Source organism: Tachyglossus aculeatus, chromosome 21 (assembly GCF_015852505.1).
Source record: "Tachyglossus aculeatus isolate mTacAcu1 chromosome 21, mTacAcu1.pri, whole genome shotgun sequence".
Classification (NCBI taxonomy): Eukaryota; Metazoa; Chordata; class Mammalia; order Monotremata; family Tachyglossidae; genus Tachyglossus; species Tachyglossus aculeatus.
Genome location: NC_052086.1, coordinates 63,016,386 through 63,037,333, shown reverse-complemented (window position 1 = coordinate 63,037,333; position 20,948 = coordinate 63,016,386). Strand labels below are relative to the sequence as shown.

The 20,948-nt window shown below is 48.4% G+C and overlaps 1 protein-coding gene across 1 annotated transcript in view; it reads right to left on the bottom strand.

Annotated features, from left to right (window-relative positions):
• ADAP1 (ArfGAP with dual PH domains 1) overlaps positions 1-20,948 on the bottom strand; it is a 143,126-nt gene that overhangs the window by 14,171 nt on the left and 108,007 nt on the right. The window contains exons 5-6 of the mRNA XM_038762678.1: positions 8,594-8,706; positions 5,515-5,661 (exon numbers count right to left, since the gene is read on the bottom strand). Coding sequence (XP_038618606.1) covers positions 5,515-5,661; positions 8,594-8,706 — 260 coding nt within the window. The remainder of the gene's footprint in view (positions 1-5,514; positions 5,662-8,593; positions 8,707-20,948) is intronic.

Sequence of the window (20,948 nt, the reverse complement as noted above, 5' to 3'; positions counted from 1 at the left end):
TTAAGTGCTTAAAAATACTATCACTACTACTACTCAATAAATACAATTAATTGATTGATTTCCGGGTCAATGGGAAATGCGGAGTTAGCTTCTTAAAGTTTCAAATTTTTCATGTGTCTGAAAACACATAATTTTTTGACAAGCGCTTAAGCGGAATATTTAGTAGGTACACCAGAAGGGTTGGGGATATTTTACACCAATCTTGGGCTCCTACTCTAAGGTTCCCTCACCTGGACACTCCCTTCTTCTTCTCCTTCTCCAAATCTCTCGTCCGTGCCCTGACTCCTGGCCACTGGACTGGTTTGAATGATGAGATGGTTGGGAAACACAGAGGCCCTAGCTCCCAGGGCTCTGGCTAGAAGTGGGAGGGGGATTCGAGATTCCACTCTCCAGCTCTCTGGAGCTGGGGGGACTGGCTCCAGGGCCTGAGTCGGCAGGGATCCAGGCCAGCTCCCGGGGCCCAGACCCACCGGGCCAGACTCAAAGCAGGCCACCAGGCAAGCTAGCATTTCTCTCCAATAAAAATGTTTTCTTCCATTTTTTCCATCACTCCCTGCTTCACTGCTCTCCCATTTTCTCTCGAGGCTAACGACCAAAGTCTATTGCCTAATGTGTGCACTCACATATTAAAGGACTTGCTGAAAACACAGCTGGCTCTTTATTACCAACTTTAGGACCCTTTGCCAAATTAAGCTCTCACCGAATTTGAAATGCTTAAAGGTGGCCTGTCAAATTGAGATGTCTTTGGAGTTTGTGTCTTGGTGAATTCTTCCAACATGCATTTTTTCACCATGCATTTTGGAGAGGACACTCTTAGGGAAGGCCGGGGACCATTATTCTCACAATGTACAGCTCTCTGAATGGAACGTGGCTTTGATGTTGGAAGGAATAGTTGTGCACATGTTCACAGGAAAGGTCAAGGTGCTCTTACTCTAAATAAGAGTTTGTCAGGAATGGGTGAATTAGAAAATACATGAACAGAAGTGGCCAATTTTAACTCACAGTGCCCCTCAGAGACTGGTTTGGGATTTCACGAGAGAGCAAACCTTATCACCCCAAAACCAGTACCGATTGGAGAAATGTAACCATTCAACTTAAGAGTAGGGGTTTTTATTATGATTTCTTAATTTGCCTATTCAACTTTTTATTTAGCGATTTAATCCTTATATACCTATCCCACTCCCTGTTTATGTCTTCATTCTTCCTCCTCCCGATCTTTGTAAATAATTTTCTTCAGGGTGACCTGCTAGAAAGAGCACATGTCTGGGAGTCAGAGGACCTAGGTTCTAAGCCTGGATCCTACACTTGCCCACTGTGTGAGCTCAGGCAAGTCATAACTTCTCTGAGCCTCAGTTTTCTCATCTATAAAATGGGGATTATAAACCAGTTCTCCCTCCTAATTAGACCTTGAGCCCCATGTGAGACAGGGATTGCGCCTGATCATCATCATAATCATCAATCGTATTTATTGAGCGCTTACTGTGTGCAGAGCACTGTACTAAGCACTTGGGAAGTACAAGTTGGCAGCATATAGAGACAGTCCCTACCCAATAGTGGGCTCACAGTCTAAAAGGGGGAGATCTGATTGTACTGTATCTACTCTAGGGCTCAGGACAGTGTTTGGGACATAGTGTTTGGGAACTGGCCTAGGCAATCTCTCAGAGCTTCCGAGGGAAAGAGAGAGGAGGGCAGGGAGAGGGGTGAGCAGGAAGAAGGGAAAGATAATGCTTCCAAGAGAAACCTAACAGGATAAAGCAACCATAATTGGGGACGAGGGGGTGTTTTCTCATGGTCCTGAGCAAGAAATAATCTGCCACCAAATGCAGAAATGGAAGGTTGGAACCTCAGAGAAAATGGCAGATTAGGAAGTGGACCCCTGACTGGACTTGAAAGCCCAGGGGTCCCAGCTGCTGAGCTTCCAACTGAACGAGAAGAAAGCCCAGGCCAAAAAGGAAACGGGTTCATAGACCAGTTGCCCCCACAACTGCTGGGAATTTTCCCAGTATATGGAGAGATAAGGCAAATGACCGGCACCTCCCCACCTGCCAAACGGTAGCCTCTCGTTCCAAAGCCTCTGAAAGAGCAGGTGGGAGGGAAGTCTATGGGCTCGGGCAGGGGAGTCACCGCTGGCCACCACTCACCTCCCCACCAGGAGCACCTGCTCACTCTTCCAACTAAATAAATTTTTCGGTCTGTGGCATTCAGCCATATGTTTTCGGACCGTGATGCTTCAGTTGCTGAGGCAGGCAATGATTTATTGAGTGCCCACTCCGGGCAGAAGACTGTACTAAGTGCCTGGGAGAAGTCCAAGAAAGTTAGAAAACTTGACCCTTGCCCTCAAGGAGCTTACAATTGGTGCCTCTAGTCTCTGGCTTCCTGGTTGTCTCTCTAAGTGATCGGTTGGGAGAGCGGGCTTGGGAGGGTCTGGAATAGAAAAGATGGAATGGAATGGAAAAGGGATGGCTAGAGGGGCAGGGACTGAGGAAAGGGCAGGAGGAGCTGAAGATTCTCATCTGGAATAATAATTGTGGTACTTGTTAAGTGTATATTAAGTGCCTGGCACTGGGCTAAGTATTGGGGTAGAAACAAGATAATCAGATGGGCCCCAGTCCTTGTTCCCTTGTAGAACTCACAGCCTAAGGGGGAGGGAAAATAGGCACAGAGAAGTTAAGGGACTTATCCAAACCCTCACAGCATGAAATGGTTAACAATTCTGGATGTGAAGACGGGTTGAGGTTTAGTGTCTGTCTGTCTGTCTCTGTCTCTGTCTCTCTCTCTCTCCCCCCCCCCACTCATCCTGGCTTCTGAGGCAAGGCTAGGTAGTTTGGGACTTTCAAGAGATTTTCTGCGAGTGGAACTTCAGCTGCAGACAGGAAACCAGAGCTCAGGAAATGGGTGCCAACAGTTAAGCCCAAGAGCAGAGCAATAAGGATGTGGAGGGGCAATAGTGCTAGAAACAAAATGACTCAATCCAATTGCTTGAAATGAACATGTAGGCTTTGCCTGAGGCTCTTATTCGCTGGTGAAGAGTTACTCTTTTCTGGGGCTTGGGGGAGAAAAGTGATTGTCAGTCACCTTCCTGGATGCCTAGATCTGTTCAGCCCAGGCCACGCTTTCTAAATGGAGAATCATTTAGGGTGACACTTTGACCTGGCAGTCATTTTCCCTCTTTCTGTCCTTGGATCTTTCTGTCCTTTTAGACTGTGAGCCCACTGTTGGGTAGGGACTGTCTCTATATGTTGCCAACTTGTACTTCCCAAGCACTTAGTACAGTGCTCTGCACACAGTAAGCGCTCAATAAATACGATTGATTGATTGATTGATTGATTGGATCACCCAGGTCAAAAGGACCCCACACTCTGAAGAGAATTATCCAGGTAGTTAAAGCCTCCCCCTCAAAGCCACTTATTAGCCTAGACCTGGCCTTAAAGCAGAATATCCTTTTCCAAAAAGCCAAATTGGTTACCTCTGTGATGTCTCCACCAGGCTCCAGGCACAAACCTTGCCCCAAAGAGGGAGAGAAAGAAGGGGGAAAGGAAGGGGAGTGGAGGGGAGAGTCGGACAGCCCTCACACATCCCAACTTCACAGCCCCTGGGCCCTGGCCCCCTGCTCACAGAACAGAACCACTCAGCTGCCTGTGATGAGGCTGAGAGGACAATCTGAGGCCCTGACTTCCCCACCAAACTCCTCTGTGGCTTGAGACCCATTACATGCACTTTCGGGGCCTCAGCTTCCCCACAAGGAAACTGGGGAGAGGATCTCTGTTCTCATGGGGGCATGAGGGCCTGCAAGGTCGTCACCACCACAGCCCTTACATTCACTGCTCCTTCCCTGACCTTGGCTTGCTCCACTCAGGGCTACTGGCTGCCTGGATGGTTTTGATTAGATTTGTGGGAGTTTTGGGCCTGGATGATGATGATGGCATTTATTAAGCACTTACTATGTGCAAAGCACTGTTCTAAGCGCTGATGATCCAGGATCCTGGATGATCCAGGCCATTTGTCAGATGTCATGGGGGCAGAAAGAAGGAAATATCCTGCAGACTGCAAGATCCTTGCAGGCTGGAATCACATTTTTTTTTAATGGTACTTGTTTAACTCTAAGTGCCAGGCTCTGTACTAAGCACTGGGGTAGATACAAGATAATCAGATTAGACACAGTCCCTGTCCCACACAGCCCTAATCCCCATTTTAAAAATGAGTTAACTGAGGCACAGTGAAGTGACTTGCCTAAGGTCACAGAGCTGACAGGTGGAGGAGCCGAGATTAGAACCCAGGTCCTTCTTACTCCCAGGCCTGTACTCTATCCATTAGGCCACGCTGTTTCTTCTACTCACTTTATCATATTGTCCTTTCCCAAGCTCTTAGTACAGTGCTCTGCACATGGAAGTACTTAATAAACACTACTGATGGATCAGCTTTACTGGTCACCCTTTTGTGGGGTGGTGAGGATGGACTGCAGGGTGTGGGGGAGTGCCTCCGCCTTCTGACTTCAGGGGCTGCATTTCCGGGTGCAGCCGTGAAGACTGAAGTAGCCCCCAGTGTGCACAGCCTGACCTAGGTAGAGCTGAAGTTGGGGAGGATTTACAGATCTTCTCCCTAATTTTACCCACCTACACAACCCAGGTAAAGGCCCCATCCTATCCACCTCAATGCCTGCAGAGGTACGGGGAGAAGGGAAGAGGAGGAGGGCAGGGGATGATACACCTGGACCTCTCGTCCAGCAGAGTGCCTTGTTTGACCTCCCTGGGTCGGAGGAGGGGACAAGCTGGGAGACCGAGCAGGGAAAACTCTTCTTCCCATGAGTCTGGGGAACTAGTGTTCCCTGTAGTGATCACAGCCACTCTTCAGACACCCTTTTTTTTCCAGCTCTAAAATACGCCTGAGCTCCTGCCCGCCCTGCCAGGGGCTTCCATCAAAGCAGGGCTGAAGCCGTGGCCAGCTCCCAGCTCTGTCCAGATGGTCGTGGCTTCGGGAATACCCCCATGAGACTGGTGGAGAGCCGGGTGGAGGCTGAAACCATCTCCCCAGTCTGGTGTGGGAGCCCCTGCCAGGCTTGATCCTGGAACTGACAGAGCGATTTCCCCACAGGCCTTCTGGGACACACCAGCCAACACAGCAAGGAAGGGCTTTATTCCCTTGCATTAGTGAATAATAACAACAATAATAATTCCAGTATTTGTTAGGTGCTTACTAGGTGCCAGGCACTGTTCTAAGCGCTGGGGTAGATACAACATAATCAGTTTGGACACAGTCCATGTCCCATATAGGACTCACAGTCTTAATCTCCATTTTACAGATGAGGTAACCGAGGCACAGAGAAGTGAAGGTCACACAGCAGGCAAGCGGCAGAGCCGGGATTAGAACCCAGGTACTTCTGACTGTAAGGCCCGGGCTCTAGCCATTAAACCACAATGCTTTTCTACGGGGGGGTGCTGGGGAGCTGGATTGTTGGTGGTGGGCTCTGGCCCCCCACCCCCACCGGGCTCTTTCTCCTCAGAGTGGGTCCATTACCTTGCTGTCTTCGTGATACACAAAAATGTTCCTGGTGCTGTTGTCTTTCAAATAAGTGATCTGGAGGCCGTTCGGGTTCCCAATCTTGGCGGGCTGGAACGTTGCATTTAAGTGTTCAATTTTCATAATTGCTTTGGGCTCTTTTGCCTGGAAAACAAGGTCCAAATGAGTAAACAACTGAACGGCAGACACCCCTCCCTTTACCCCAAGGCTTTGTGTGCCAAGGGCATTCCTCGTTGAGGTTCAGGCCCGAGGTGGCTTCCTCCCTGTCCTGGCTCCCGGCACTCTGCCCTCGTTCTGCCTGCTTGGGGCCGTCTCTGATCACAGCTAATGGCTGGTCGCAGGTCTGCAGGGCCCAGATAGCCCACTGCTTCCTCCGAGCCGTTCCGCCCTGGAAAAATTCTTCACGGTCCCCTGTACTAGTGTGGTTGGCTTGTGGCACAATAACATGGTTGGTGACACCCAGCCCTCTGCTCTCCCAATATCCCGACTGCCACTCGGTAGGAAACACGTCCTCTGCCCTGCCTGGGCCAGACTGCAGTCGGGAAAAGCCATCAATCAACACCCCCGGGGCTCTGCACATGATAAGTACTCAATAAATACTACTGCAGACCTACGCTCTCTCTCTAGACTGTAAGCTCCTTGTGGGCAGGGAATATACCTCTTTTATTGTTATATTGTAACAATAATAATAATAATAATGATGGCATTTATTAAATGCTTACTATGTGCAAAGCACTGTTCTAAGCACTGGAGAGGGTACAAGGTGATCAGGTTGTCCCACAGGGGGCTCACGGTCTTGATCTCCATTTTACAGATGAGGTAACTGAGGCACAGAGAAGTTAAGTGACTTGCCCAAAGTCACACAGCTGACAATTGTCAGAGTCTGGATTTGAACCCATGACCTCTGACTCCAAAGCCCGTGCTTTTTCCATTGAGCCACGCTGCTTCTCTCCCAAGTGCTTGTACTCTCCCAAGTGCTTACTTCAGTGCTTTCCACACTGTAAGCGCTCAATACGACGGACTGACAGACAAACCCCAACCCCAGTACATCCCTCTGTATCTCCACAAGCCCTTCACTCCGTGGGACCAGTCCACATCTCAACTAGCCCCACCGGGAGGACTTAATCATGACAGTAATGACATGACATAATAATCATGACAGCAGTATTTGTTAAGTGTTTGCTATGCGCCAAGCACCACATTAAGCACTGGAGTAGATAGTTCATTGTGGGCAGGGCATGTGTCTATTTATTGTTATACTGTACTCTCCCAAGCATTTAGTACAGTGCTCTGCACACAGTAAGCGCTCAATAAATACAACTGAATGAATGAATACAATCCAGTCACTCACAGTCCCTGTCCCACATAGGCGTCAGAGTCTCATCTCCGTCTTACAGATGAGGAAATGGAGGCCCAGAGTCTTCCAATCTCTGGCTTTCCCGGCCTCTGAGGAGTTCCAGAGAATCCCAGAATAAACTGGAGCTGACTCAAGGGTTCCCGTAGGCTCTCCCCACCTCCTCTCCTGACTAGGTTCCTCTACTTTCCATCCCGTCCCAAGTCTCCCCCGCTCCCAGGTAGGGTGAGTTCCTCCCTGCCGCAGCCACAACCGCTGTCGATTTACAAGGCCGTTCAGTGAGCGATGGTGGCGGCTGGGCTCCACCACCTCAGGGGATTCTGCTGGGCTCCTCCACCCTGGACTCCCCACGGGCCCTGGGAGGGACCGGGTTGGCTCTCCAACATGCCAAGAGTCACTCAAGGACACAATGGGGGACTCTGCTCAGATCTGACTAAGTGGGGGCTGTCACGCCCACCCCAGCCTGCTGTTCCTGTGCAGCCTGGGCTGTGCCATTTTCTTTTCGGCAGTCGGAGGAGACGAGCATTGCAGGGAGGAGAGTCAGATGCCGGATTTGGAGTTTTACTCTGAGCAGCTCTCCTCCCTATTCCTGGAGCGGGGGGAGAGGGAAGGCCGAGCTGGATTTCCAGTGCTTCTGCCCACCCGGCTGATTCACAGTTCATAATAATAATAATTATGGTACTTGCTAAGTGCTTACTATATGCCAAGCACTTTTCTAAGCGCTGGGGTAGATACAAATTAATCAGGTTGGACACAGTCTGTGTCCTACATAGGGCTCACAGCTTTAATCCACATTTTACAGATGAGGTAACTAAGGCCCAGAGAAGTGAAGTGACTTACCCAAGGTCACACAGCAGACTTGTGGTGGAGCCGGGATTAGAACCCAGATCCTTCTGACTCCCAGGACCATTCTCTATCCACTAAACCATGCTGTTTCTCTGGGAAGCAGGGCTCTGTGACAGGGGACCCTAACCCAAGGAGGGAGTCATGTCCTTTGCAGGTGGGCACAATGCCCGGGGGTGAACCTCCAGGCCTCACAAGATGGAGGCAGGTTTTCTGGGAATCACTGGGGCCTGATGCCAAGTGGCAGAGGAACAGGTACGGAAGGATGCTGGTTGTCTGTTGGCCATTTGAGCCAGGAGAAGACCACCTTGGAGTGTGACAGGGAGGGGGCTGGTGTGGGAGATGGGGAGAGAAGAAACCCTAGGCAATGCGTTCCTCCACACCCGCTCGGAATCACTGCCACCACCCCCTCCCCACCAGGATCTCTGGGACTTTAAAAGGAGCCCAAACCTTCCCACCAAACAGCCAATTTCTCTCCCTCTTAGCTCTTTCCAGGCTGACACATCCTCCTCCGGGGCCGAAGGATGTTTTAAGACTGCGCTCTGGCTTTCAGCGCTGCTGGAATTTCTCTACCCACGCCTCCCTGCAGCCAGCAGTCACCTGACCAGGGGTGGGTGAGCGTCCCTTAACCAGGCAGAATGGCAGTCACCTGGCCAGGGATGGGTGAGCGTCCCCCAAACCCAGGAGAGCTGGGCATTATGGTAGGGCCCTGCTCAGGGAAGGTTTGGAGGGTAATTGTGGCCAGGGGGCAAGGTGATCAATCTCTTCGGAACAGGTCCCCTGCCCGCCCCCGCACACACCTCACCCCCAGACCCCCAAAACCCACCCACGAGAAGACCAGCCCCCCACACCGACCTCCCCCAGGACCCCCAGGCTTACGTCGTTTTTGTTGAAATATTTCAGCGCTCCTTCGCGTTCTGTCAGCACAAACTTTCGGCTTAGGAACTGTCCGTTGTCCCGGCCTCGCTTCCAGAGAAATCCTTCTCGGTAACCTACAGAAGGTGGAAGAGAGTTAACCCAAATGCCTGGAGAAACACAACCAAAAAATACCCCCAGCTGCCAAAACACTCTTCTAAGCATGAAGTGGTGAGGGCTCGTTTGAGACCCACCTGAGGGGCTGCCCTCCCTGCCCTCCTTTTCCTTCTTTCCTTTCTCAGCCCTCTGGACCACAATGGCAGACAAAACGTAGGGAGGAGAGGCCATTCTTTGCCTCTGGCAGATTGGGTGGGGACCCTCAAGAGAAGCAGCGTGAACTAATGGATAGAGCACAGGTCTGGGAATCAGGAGGACCTGGGTTCTAATCCCAGCTCCTCCACTTGCCTGCTGCGTAGCCCTGGGCAAGTCACTTAACTTCTCTGTGCCTCAGTTACCTCATCCGTAAAATGGGGATAAAGACCGTGAGCCCTATGTGGGCCAGAGACTGTGTCCAACCTGATTATCTTGTACCTACCTCAGAGCTTAGTATAGTGCCTGGCACATAGTAAGCACTTAACAAATACCTCCAAAAAAAGAAAAAAGAGTTCTTCTCCAGGACCCCGGCCAGCTAATGGTGCTTCCCCAACTTCCTCCCCTGGATGTCTGGACAACCCAAATGTTTCTGCCAAGGCCTCTATCGCTTTCTTCTCTGGACCAAGAAGGTCCCATGGGGCAGGTTACTGTGGGGATGTGAACCACCTGGGGGCCAGGGAGGGGTAATAATAATGGTATTTGTTAAGCACTTACTATGTGACAAGCACTGTTCTAAGCACTGGGTAGGAGGCAGTGATTCCCTACCCCACAGTCCACCCGGGAAGGGACTCCTACCTAGTTATCCATCCCGGGAAGGGAGTCCCACACTGTGCCTTGAGAAGGGTCTTTGAATCCATGAGGCCCCAGATGCCTGCCACGCTTGCCCCATGAATATCAGCCAGTCATTCAGTTGGTCAATCCTATTTATTGAGTGTTTCCTTTGTGAAGAGCACTGTACTAAGTGCTTGGGAGAGTACAATATAACAGAGTTGGTAGATATGCTCCCTGCCAACAAGCTTACAGTCTAGAGGGGGAGACAGACATTAATAAAAATAAGAAAAATTACAGATATGTACAGAAGTGGTATGGGACTGGCTGAGGGGGATGGATAAAGGGAGCAAGTCAGGACAACGCAGAAAGGAGTGGGAGAAGAGGAAAGGAGGGCTTAGTCAGGGGAAGGCACCTTGGAGGAGAGGTCTCTTCAAATATCCTTGCTGGTGAGGTCCAGGAGCAGTGAGCAGTGCACCCCAACTGTCCATCAATCCATTAATCAATGGTATATTTTGAGCGCTTATTGTGTGCAGAGCACTATACTAAGCGCTTGGGAGAGTACAATAAAACAGAGAAGCAGCATGGCCTTGTGGCAAGAGCACAGGCTTGGGAGTCAGAGGATGTGAGTTCTAATTCTGGCTCTGCTACTTGTCTGCTGTGTGACCTTGAGTAAGTCACTTCACTTCTCGGTGCCTCAGTTCCCTCAACTGTAAAATGGGGATTAAGACTGTGAGCTTTATGAGGGACGAGGACCGTGCCCAACCTGATTAACTTGTATCTACCCCACCACTTAGTACAGTGCCTGGCATATAGTAAGTGTTTAACCAATACCATAATAATTATAATTATTATTAGACACATTCCCTGCCCACAATGAGCTTACAGACTACAGGACATTAATATAAATAAATATAAATAAATTATGACCCATCACTGGAGTGTGAGCCCTAGCCTCATGAGCCTCAGCCTCCACAGAGCCGGACCTGGGTGGGCAGGGGTTGAGGGGATAAAGGAGGACAGGGGCAGGGAAGAAGGCTGGAGGGAGGCACTGAGGGAGTCAGAGGCCATGGGTTATAATCCCTGCTCTGCCATTTGCCTGCAGTGTGACCTTGAGCAAACCGTTTCACTTCTCTGGACCTCAGTTCCCTCATCTGTAAAATGGGGATTAAGAATGAGATGCCTATGTGGAACACAGACTGTGTCCTACCTAATTAGCTTGTATCTACCCCTGCACTATCCCTCTATCTCCTTCCCTGCCCCAGTGTGTATCTGCTGCTGGACTCTGCTAGCCCCATCTCTAGGGTAGGGGATTTGGGTCACGGAAAGTGGGGTGTGAGAAGGAACCCAGATGAGAAAAATTAACCCCTAATACCACTAAGCCATTAAAAGGGGAGGATAATATTTCCCCTTGAAAATTCCATGGGAAGTAAGCAGCATGGGCTATTTACGTATATTAAGGAATCAATTAATCCTTACTCCCTCCTTCCTTCTCTCGCCCTCCCCAAGTCCTGTGATTTGAGGGACCGAGTCTCAGGAGTTCTGTTCTCAAGGGGCAAACTTGATGTTGTTTAGCTTCTAACTATAGACTGCCCTTCTTAATTTGCAAATATGACAGAGTAAAAGTGGCCAGCCTGTATGCCTACATCTGCCTGTATATGCCCGCACCTGTACGCCTGTTACGAAATAGTGATTCAGTGGAAAGAACAAGGGCCTGGGCAATGGAGGGCTTGGGTTCTAATCTCACTTGTCTGCTTTGTGACATTGACCGTGTCACTTAACTTCTCTTGCCTCAGTTTCCTCATCTGTAAAATGGGGTCCCAATACCTCTTTTCCCTTCTATTTAGACTGTGAGCCCCACATGGGACTGGGACTGTGTCTAACCTGATTATCTTGCATCTATCCCAGCACTTAATACAGTGCTTGGTACATAGTAAGCTCTCAACAAAATACCACAATTATTATCATTATTGATAATCATAATAATAAGTGCTGCTGAAACTGGGACAAGGAGCAATGACTTCAGTGACTTTCTGCTGCAGAGGTTTTTCAAGACGTTTTAGCTTAAGAAAGTCACTGGCTTGCAGGCTGCAGCAAAACAAGTGACGAAGAAGCAAAAATGACCTTCAGGAGGCCGCTCCAGTTTACACGGTCGTTCTCTTGAAAAAGCTTTCTGCAGTTTGATGCCTTACTGTGCAATCTCTACCACCACGCACATCAAGACTTGCCTTTAACTCTACTGACTTTGGCAGGTTTAAAACACATACACATACCCACTCACAGTCCAATTACAGATATTTTTATGTTTGTCTCCCCTGTTAGGCCAGAGAACATGTCACTTTGTTATTCTGTATTGCTCAAACACCTACCTTTTTTTAATGGCATTTGTTAACTACTTACTATGTGCCAGGCACTGTACTGTGCAGGCACTGGAGTACATACAAGCTCATAAGGTTAATCCCTGTTTTACAGATGAGGTAACTGAGGCACAGAGGAGTGAAGTGACTTGTCCAAGGTCATACAGCAGACAAGCAGAGGAGCCAGAATTAGAATCCAGTTGCTTCTGACTCCCTCCTTCCTCTCCCCCCATCCCCCCGCCTTACCTCCTTCAATCAATCAATCAATCAATCGTATTTATTGAGCACTTACTGTGTGCAGAGCACTGTACTAAGCGCTTGGGAAGTACAAGTTGGCAACATATAGAGACGGTCCTTACCCAACACTGGGCTCCCAGTCTAGAAGGGGCAGCACCTGTATATATGTATATATGTTTGTACATATTTATTACTCTATTGATTTGTTTATTTTACTTGTACATATTTATTCTATTTATTTTATTTTGTTAATATGTTTTGTTTTGTTGTCTGTCTCCCCCTTCTAGACTGTGAGCCCGCTGTTGGGTAGGGACCGTCTCTATATGTTGCCAACTTGTACTTCCCAAATGCTTAGTACAGTGCTCTGCACACAGTAAGCGCTCAATAAATACAATTAAATGAATGAATGAATGACTCCCAGGGCTGGGCTCTATGCACTAGGCCATGCTGCTTCTCTGCGCACTGTCCCAAGTGGGAACCCAACAAATAGGATTGCTACTAAAGAGGCCCCGATCTCAGTCTCAAATTGAAAAATCACACCCTAAAGGGTATTAGAGAAATTCCTCGCTGGTATCATACAGCATAAACCCAATGGGACAAGCCTGCCGATGCTAATTCTGCAATTTAACTCTACAATAGCCCACGAGCCCAATATACCCAGCAGACCGCTGGAATGCCAGATTGTAAGCAGAATGATAACTTGAGACAGATGTCAGTGATGGGAACTATTTCGAGCTCACCGCTCGCCTCTTTGGCTTTTTTACTGTGTAGGGCCCAGCGACTGCACCGACTCGGAGTCTGGGTTTAATTTTAAAACGCTGTGTGGTCCTGACCTCTCTGCAGGAGCCCCTCATCTGCCCAGCGCAAGATTCCCCGACGTGGGGGCGACCAAGCAAAGAACACTTCTGCTTTTACTGACCTCCAGAGACAGACGTCGGCAAAAAAACCTAGCAGCCTGAGTACCAGGCACATCCCTCCACGCTTAACACTCTAATTCTGCTCTCTCCAGGTCCCCATGAAAGTGGGTACCCATCTCCCTCCCCGACGTAAAGGCCCGGGACTCAATCGGTAATATTTCCCGAATATAGAAAACCGGAACTAAGCAATTTGGAGAACACAATAGGGTTAGTAGAATTATATGTGCAATTTATTTATATTAATGTCTATCCCCCTTCTAGACTGTAAGCTGATTGTGGGTAGGGAATGTGCCTACCAACTCTGTTATACTGTACTCTCTCAAGTGCTTAGTATGGTGCTCTGCACACAGCAGATGCGCAACAAATACCACTGATTGATTAATTGATGGAGACAATCACTGCCTTTGAGGACCTTACAGTCCGGAAGAGGGGAAGTAGACATTGAACTAAATTACAGAAAAGGGAAGAAGCAAAGTATAAGACTAATAGCGCTTAGTACAGTGCTCTGCACATAGTAAGTGCTCAATAAATATGATTAATAGTGATGAGAATGATAATAACAATGATAATAATAACTGTACTTGTCAAGAGCTTATTCTGTGCCATACACTGTACTAAGTGCTGGCTAAAGGTACAAGATAACCAGATTGGACACAGTCCCCTTCCGAAATGGGGCTCAGAGTCTAAGTGGAAGGGAGAGCAGGGATGTAACCTCCATTTTACAGATGAGGAAACTGAGGCATGGAGAAGTGAAATGACATGGAGAAGCAGCGTGGCTCAGTGGAAAGAGCCCGGGCTTTGGAGTCTGAGTTCATGGGTTCAAATCCCGGCTCTGCCAATTGTCAGCTGTGTGACTTTGGGCAAGGCACTTAACTTCTCTGGGCCTCAGTTCCCTCAACTGTAAAATGGGGATGAAGACTGTGAGCCCCCCGTGGGACAACCTGATCACCTTGTAACCTCCCCAGAGCTTAGAACAGTGCTTTGCACATAGTAAGCGCTTAATAAATGCCATTATTACTATTATTACTATTATTACTTGCCCAAGGCCACAAAGCAGATGAGTGGCAGAGCTGGGATTAGAACCCAGGTTTAATGTACATTAGTACCTATGCACATTAGTGCTGTGGGAGTTGGAGGAGTTGCCTGCTCATTTTTATAGCAGGGCAATGGTTGGGATGAAGGCCAGTCTGAGATTTGCATTTGGTGTGGGAAAACCCGGGGGAGTGAGCTTTCATCCATATGACATTGGATGCCCACTCAATTCTATGTGGGGGGGAAGCAAGGGTTCTAATCCCTGCTCAGCCACTGTTCTGCTGTGTGACCTTGGGCAAGTCACTTCACTTCCTCTTTGCCTCAGTTTCCTCATCTGTAAAATGGGAGATTAAGACTGTGAGCCCCACATGGGACATGGACCTGATTAGCTTGTATCTACCCTAGAACTTAGTACAGTCCCTGGCATGTAGTAGGCACTTAACAAATACCATAAAAAAGGTGTCACACCACCTCACCTTTGTCAGACACGTGGCAGGTGAATGCCAGGAGTGTCAAGGGAGAGTTGTGCCCCGGAACTTCCGTTCCTGCTCTCTCCACCATCAAACACAAATTCACCTGCCCCGCCTGACAGAAAGAGACCTGCCAGAGACTGAATTGTGGAGGGAGAGAGCTGAGATTTTCCCGGAGTGTGTGGGTGCAGTTTTCCAGTATTAAAATATCTTTACAGTGTTACAGTTGAAGTTACAGTTGAGACAGGGGCAGATTAATTCACATGCCCTAAAGGACACCTCCTGAAGCGTATCACTTAGAGATCTTGGCTCACAAGTGTGATGTAATCGATTAACTGGTAGTATTTAGAGTGCTATGTGCAGAGCACTGGACTATGCACTTGGGAGAGTAAAATACAGAGCTAGTAGACACGTACCTTGTCCATAATGAGTTTACAGTCTGGAGGAGGAGACGGACATTAATAAATTATGGATACATTCATTCATTCATTCAATCATATTTATTGAGTGCTTACTGTGTGCACAGCACATCCATAATAATAACTGTGGTATTTGTTCAGCACTTACTATGCTTTCAGGCACTGTTCTAAGCGCTGGGGGAGATACAAGCTAATCTGTTGGACTCAGTCCCCGTCCCAAATAGGGCTGCTGTGGGGTTGAGGGTGGGGTGAATAACAGGGGTCCAAAGGGTAAAGATCCAAGTACATAGATGATGATAAATAATAATAATAATTGTGGTATTTGTTAAGCACTTAGTATGTGCCAGGCTCTGTACTGAGTGCTGGACACAAGCAAATTGGGTTGGACACAATCCCCGTCCCACATGGGGCTCACAGTCTCAATCACCATTGTACAGATGAGGTAACTGAGGCACAGAGAAGTGAAGGTCACACAGAAGACAAGCGGCAGAGCCGGGATTAGAACCAATGACCTTCTGGCTCCCGGGCCCGTGCTCAGGGAGCTTAACTGGGGAAGGCCTCTTGGAGATGGGACCTCAATAAAGCTTTGAAAGTGGAGAGAGTGGTGGTCTGGTGTACATGGAGGGGGAAGGGAGTTCCAGGCCAGAGGGAGAATGTGGGAAACATAGGAACATGACCAGTGTGGCTGCTGTGAGGAAAGTGGATTCCTTTTTTGTGAATGCTGGCAACAGAGAGACACTATAGTACAGTGCTCTGCACACAGTAAGCGCTCAATAAATACGATTGATCGATTGGGCTTAAGGAGTCATGAAACTGGTCCTACAAGGCATCGAATGGTGAACTGCTAAAACTCACAATCTTTCTCTCTCTCTCTCTCCCCCCCCTCACTCTCTCTCTCTTTCTCCTTCTCCCTCTCCCTCCAACAGAGTGCTATCAGACAGTTTTGCTTCCGACAAACAAACATCCAGCTGCCGTGTACTCTACATTGTGGATGCTTTCAAAGCAAGGATAAGGCTGCGGAGCTGAATACTGGCTCCGCTGAGCAATCCTCGTCACAGAAGGGTGGATCCCGTCTATAAATATCCCCGCAAAATGATTTCTGGTTTTAATTTGATTCTCCCCTCCTCGGAATTTAGGCAGCCACTGCTGCTGTAGTACCAGACCTGAACACAGCAGCTGACAGAGAGGGAGGCCATTTCCCGGTTTAGGCGGAGGGAGAAAGCGAGGATGAGGGGAGCACAGCCACCCGTGGGTACCGGGCCTCCATGCTTCGGCTCTGACTCTCAGTGATAACATTTGAGAAAGGAGGAGGCTGAAACTGGGACAACCTCTGGCACTGCACCCATGGGAGATTACTGAAATACCATATTTACTGACAAAGCAGATGCTGCCACAGGACAAGCCTGCCAAGAGACATTTGGAGGATGGATTTCATATCCGACAGAACACCATTATCCCTGCCTTCGATGTCTTACCAAAAATCACATCTCCAAGAGGCCTTCCCTGACTGAGACCTCATTTTCCCTATTCCCTTCTGTATCCTCTATGAACTTGGATCTGTATGCTTTAAGACCATGATATCCACCCTACCCTCACCCCCACAACAGTTATGACATATCCATAATGTATTTATTTTCATCTCTGTCTCTCTCTCTAGACTGTAAGTTCCTTGCGGGCAGGGAATGTGTCTACCAACTCTGTTGTACTCTCCCAAGCATTAAGGTACAGTGCGCTGCATGCATCAAGTGTTCAAATAAATTTCATTAATTGATTGGATTTGAATGCAGAAATCAAAAACACTTCAGGTGCTTGACACACACTCATTTTCAGCTAAAAAAACAGGGGCTAAACGAGGGTCAGGTAAATTAGCAAAGATGAAATGCAGCCAGATCAGGAAGCAGAGCTGGAGGCAGTTGGGATGAGGAATGGGACGAGTTCCCATTCACAGTTTCAGGTTCCGACCTAATAGGCCAATACTCAAGTCCGGCAGTTAGGAGACCTGGGTTCTCCACCACTTGCCTACTAGGTGCCTCTGGGAAAGTGACTTTACTTTTCTGTGCCTCGGTTTCCTCAGGGGTAAAAATGGGAATGAAATTCCCTCTCTCCTTCCCTCTTAGGCTGTGAACCCCATGTGGGACAGGGACTGGGTCCAATCTGCTAATACCATATCTAACCAAGCACTTAGTCTAGTGTCTTCTAGACTGTGAGCCCATTGTTGGGCAGGGATTGTCTCTGCTGCTGAATTGTACTTTCCAAGCACTTAGTACAGTGCTCTGCACACAGTAAGTGCTCAATAAATATGACTGAATAAATGAATGTCTGGCATGTCGTAAGTGCTAAAGAATAATAATAATAATTCTGATATTTGTTAAGTGCTTACTATGTGCCACACCCTTTACTAAGCACTGGGATGGATACAAGCAAATTGGGCTAGACACAGTCCCTGTCCCACATGGGGCTCACAGTCTCAACCCCCATTTTACAGATGGGGTGACTGAGGCCCAGAGAAGTGAAGTGACTTGCCCAAGGTCACGCAGCAGACAAGTGGTGGAACCGGGATTAGAACCCATGACCCTCTGATTCCCAGGCCTGTGCTCTATTCATTACTTCATGCTGTTTCTCCAGTACCACAATGATGATGATGATGAAGAGGACCACAGCCCTGTAATTCCCACTCAGATGCATAGGCCTGAGCCCAGTTCAGGGACCACCATGAAGATGGGCCAGACTAGAGGCTAGACTACCCTCTGCTCCTCCAAGAGCCCCAGCTAGGCGAATTCCTATAGCATCGGCGTGGCTCAGTGGAAAGAGCACAGGCTTTAGAGTCAGAGGTCTTGGGTTCAAATCCCGGCTCCGCCGCTTGTCAGCTGTGTGACTTTGGGCAAGTCACTTCACTGGGCCTCAGTTCCTTCATCTGTAAAATGGGGATGAAGACTGTGAGCCCCACGTGGGACGACCTGATTACCTTGTATCTACCCCAGTGCTTAGAACAGTGCTTGGCACATAGTAAACTCTTAACAAATACCAACGTTATTATCATTATTATTATTATTATCATCACTGTCTGGCAACCCTTCAGGGGATTGTGGTGGGGCTTCCAAGACCAGAGCTGCAGAGCACCAAGTAGCTGCCACTGTGCGGGATTGTGTCACTCACTACCTGCTCCCCAAAAAGGCCCTACCAGGAAGTGGGTCACTTTTTTTTTTCCTTAATGGTGTTTGTTATGTGCTATGTGCCAGGCACTGTACTAAGCGCTGGGGCAAGACATTAGATAATCAGGTTGGATACAGTCCCTGTCTCCCATAAGGCTCACAGTCTTAATCCCCGTTTCAAAGATGAGGTAACTGAGGCACAGAGAAGTGAAATGAATTGCCCCAGGTCACACAGCAGACAAGTGGTGGGGGTTGGGACTAGAACCCAGGTCCTCTGGCTCCTAGGACCGTGCTCTTTCCACTAGGCCACACTAATTCTATTGAGTGATTGCCTGGTCACCTGAGTGGACCCAGGGACATGTAACGCACACCCCTTTCTACTCTGAGAAACTGAACCAGACACCAGCTGTCTAGAATTTAAATAATAACCCAAATCCTCAAACCACTGGGGAATGCATTCCAAGTTAAAAGTAAGTGAGGTAGCGCACGACTTTGATTCAGAAGACGCCTGCCAACCTTGGCCTCTCTGCCTGTACAGAATCTCTGGATGTTGGAGCAATATCTGATGCCTGAGTGGTTTGGTCTAGGGCAGATGGAGCTCTGGTCTGGGTGTCCAGAGATCTAAGCTTTAGCCTATCACTGACTCACTGATGTGACCTGAGGCAAAGCACTTAACCTCTCTGGCCTCAGCTTAGGGTCTCCTCTCCGAGGACAACGCTGATATCACAGACCTGGGATGGACTTTGAGAAGTCGTCGGGTTCAGGTTGTGTCTCTAAGGAGAAAATAGAGATGCGAGTCCTTTGAACTCATGGAAGACACGCTCTCTAACAACCCAAGGATCTATTAAAACGGCTAAAGAGGGTATTCCAGAATGCCAGGGTCCTGGAATCCTTCATTCTGGAACTCCGGCCTAGGTAATGATGGTATTTGTTAAGCGCTTACAGTGTGGCAGATACTGCTCTAAGCACATGGGTAGAAACAAGGTAATCGGGCTGGACACGGTCCACGTCCCTCAAGGGGCTCACAGTCCCTACTTTACAGATGAGGTAACTGAGGCATAAAGAAGTTAAGTGACTTGAACAAGGTCACCCAGCAGACAAATAACAGAGCTGAGATTAGAATCTAGGTCTTCCTGACTCCCAAGCCCACGCTCTATCATCATCAACATGATCAATTGTATTTATTGAGCGCTTACTGTGTGCAGAGCACTGTACTAAGCGCTTGGGAAGTACAAGTTGGCAACATATAGAGACAGTCCCTACCCAACAGTGGGCTCACAGTCTAAAAGGGGGAGACAGAGAACAAAACCAAACATACGAACAAAATAAAATAAATAGAATAGAGATGTACAAGCACTAGGCCATGCCACATCTTCCTTGAATACGAAGGACCAACAGGAGCTAATGCAGTAGGCTTACCACTGTCTGGACGCTACTCTTATTTCTGGCTCCCAGGGCAGGGGGCCTAGCAGGAAGAGCTCAGGAACCAGAATCAGAAAATGCATGTTCTTGCACTTGGATTTGCATCCTTTATTCACCCCTTCCTCAGCCCCACAGCACTTATACACATGTCCATAATTCATTTATTTGTATAAATGCCTGTCTCCCCTTCTAGACTATAAGCTTGTTTTGGGCAGTTAACCAGTCTACCTACTCTCTTATATTGTACTCTCCCAAGTACGTAAGACCACGCTCTGCACACAGTGAGTGCTCAGTAAATATGATTGATTGTCAGTGCCAACTCTGCTACCAGCCTGCTGGGTGAACCTGTGACCACGAAAAAGGAGTTCTTTCACTAATATGGATAGTGAGAGGCATAGTAGATAGAGCACGGGTTTGGGAGTCAGATGGTCATGGGTTCTAATCCTGACTTCGTGCTTTGTGACCTTAGGCAAGTCACTTAACTTCTCTGTGCCTTGGTTACCTCATCTGTAAAATGGGGGTTGAGACTGTGAGCCCTTCATGGAACAAAGGACTGTGTCCAACCCGATCTGCTTATATACATCCCAGTGCTTTGTACAGTGCCTGGCACATAGTAAGTGCTTAATACCATTATTAAGCATTATTATGAAGCACCGTGGCTCAGTCGAAAGAGCCCGGGCTTTGGAGTCAGAGGTCATGGGTTCAAATCCCAGCTCCGCCAATTGCCAGCTGTGTGACTTTGGGCAAGTCACTTCACTTCTCTGGGCCTCAGTTCCCTCATCTGTAAAATGGGGATTAAAACTGTGAGCCCCCCGTGGGACAACCTGATCACCTGGTAACCTCCCCAGCGCTTAGAACAGTGCTTTGCACATAGTAAGTGCATAACAATGCCATTATTATTATTATTATTATTATGGGAAAATTGTGAGAATGTGCACTTGTATTAGAAAAGGCATGAGTATTGCATGTGCTTGTGTGCATGAAGAGATTTGTTCACTAACCTACATACACACATGGGCAGGAAAATAGACTTACACAAGCATGCATACACTTAACACGGGCCAAGTCTAGCAGAATTCCTAATCTTCATCTTTTTTTGCCTTAATGAACACTTAATATGCAAATTCCTTCCTTCCTGCAGGCACTTTGAGAAGGAAGGGGCTTTCCTGCCACCACTCAAGTTTCTCTCTTCCTTTCCAGAGGTTCTTAGACCAATTATGGCCCTGCTGTTGGAGCAGGCTGATTAGATTGATTGCTTTTACAATACCCAATTAACCTGCTGGCTCAGGCCCTGGCTGACTTCATCGCAGGCAATTAGCACTTGAATGGCTAAGCCTGCACCGGAAGGGAGGGTGAGAGAAGACCCTCCCCAACTTTTGGAAGCTGGGACTACCTTCAGAGGCACCCAGGCCTTCAAGGATCTCTAGGCCCTCCCTGCACCACACTCCTTTA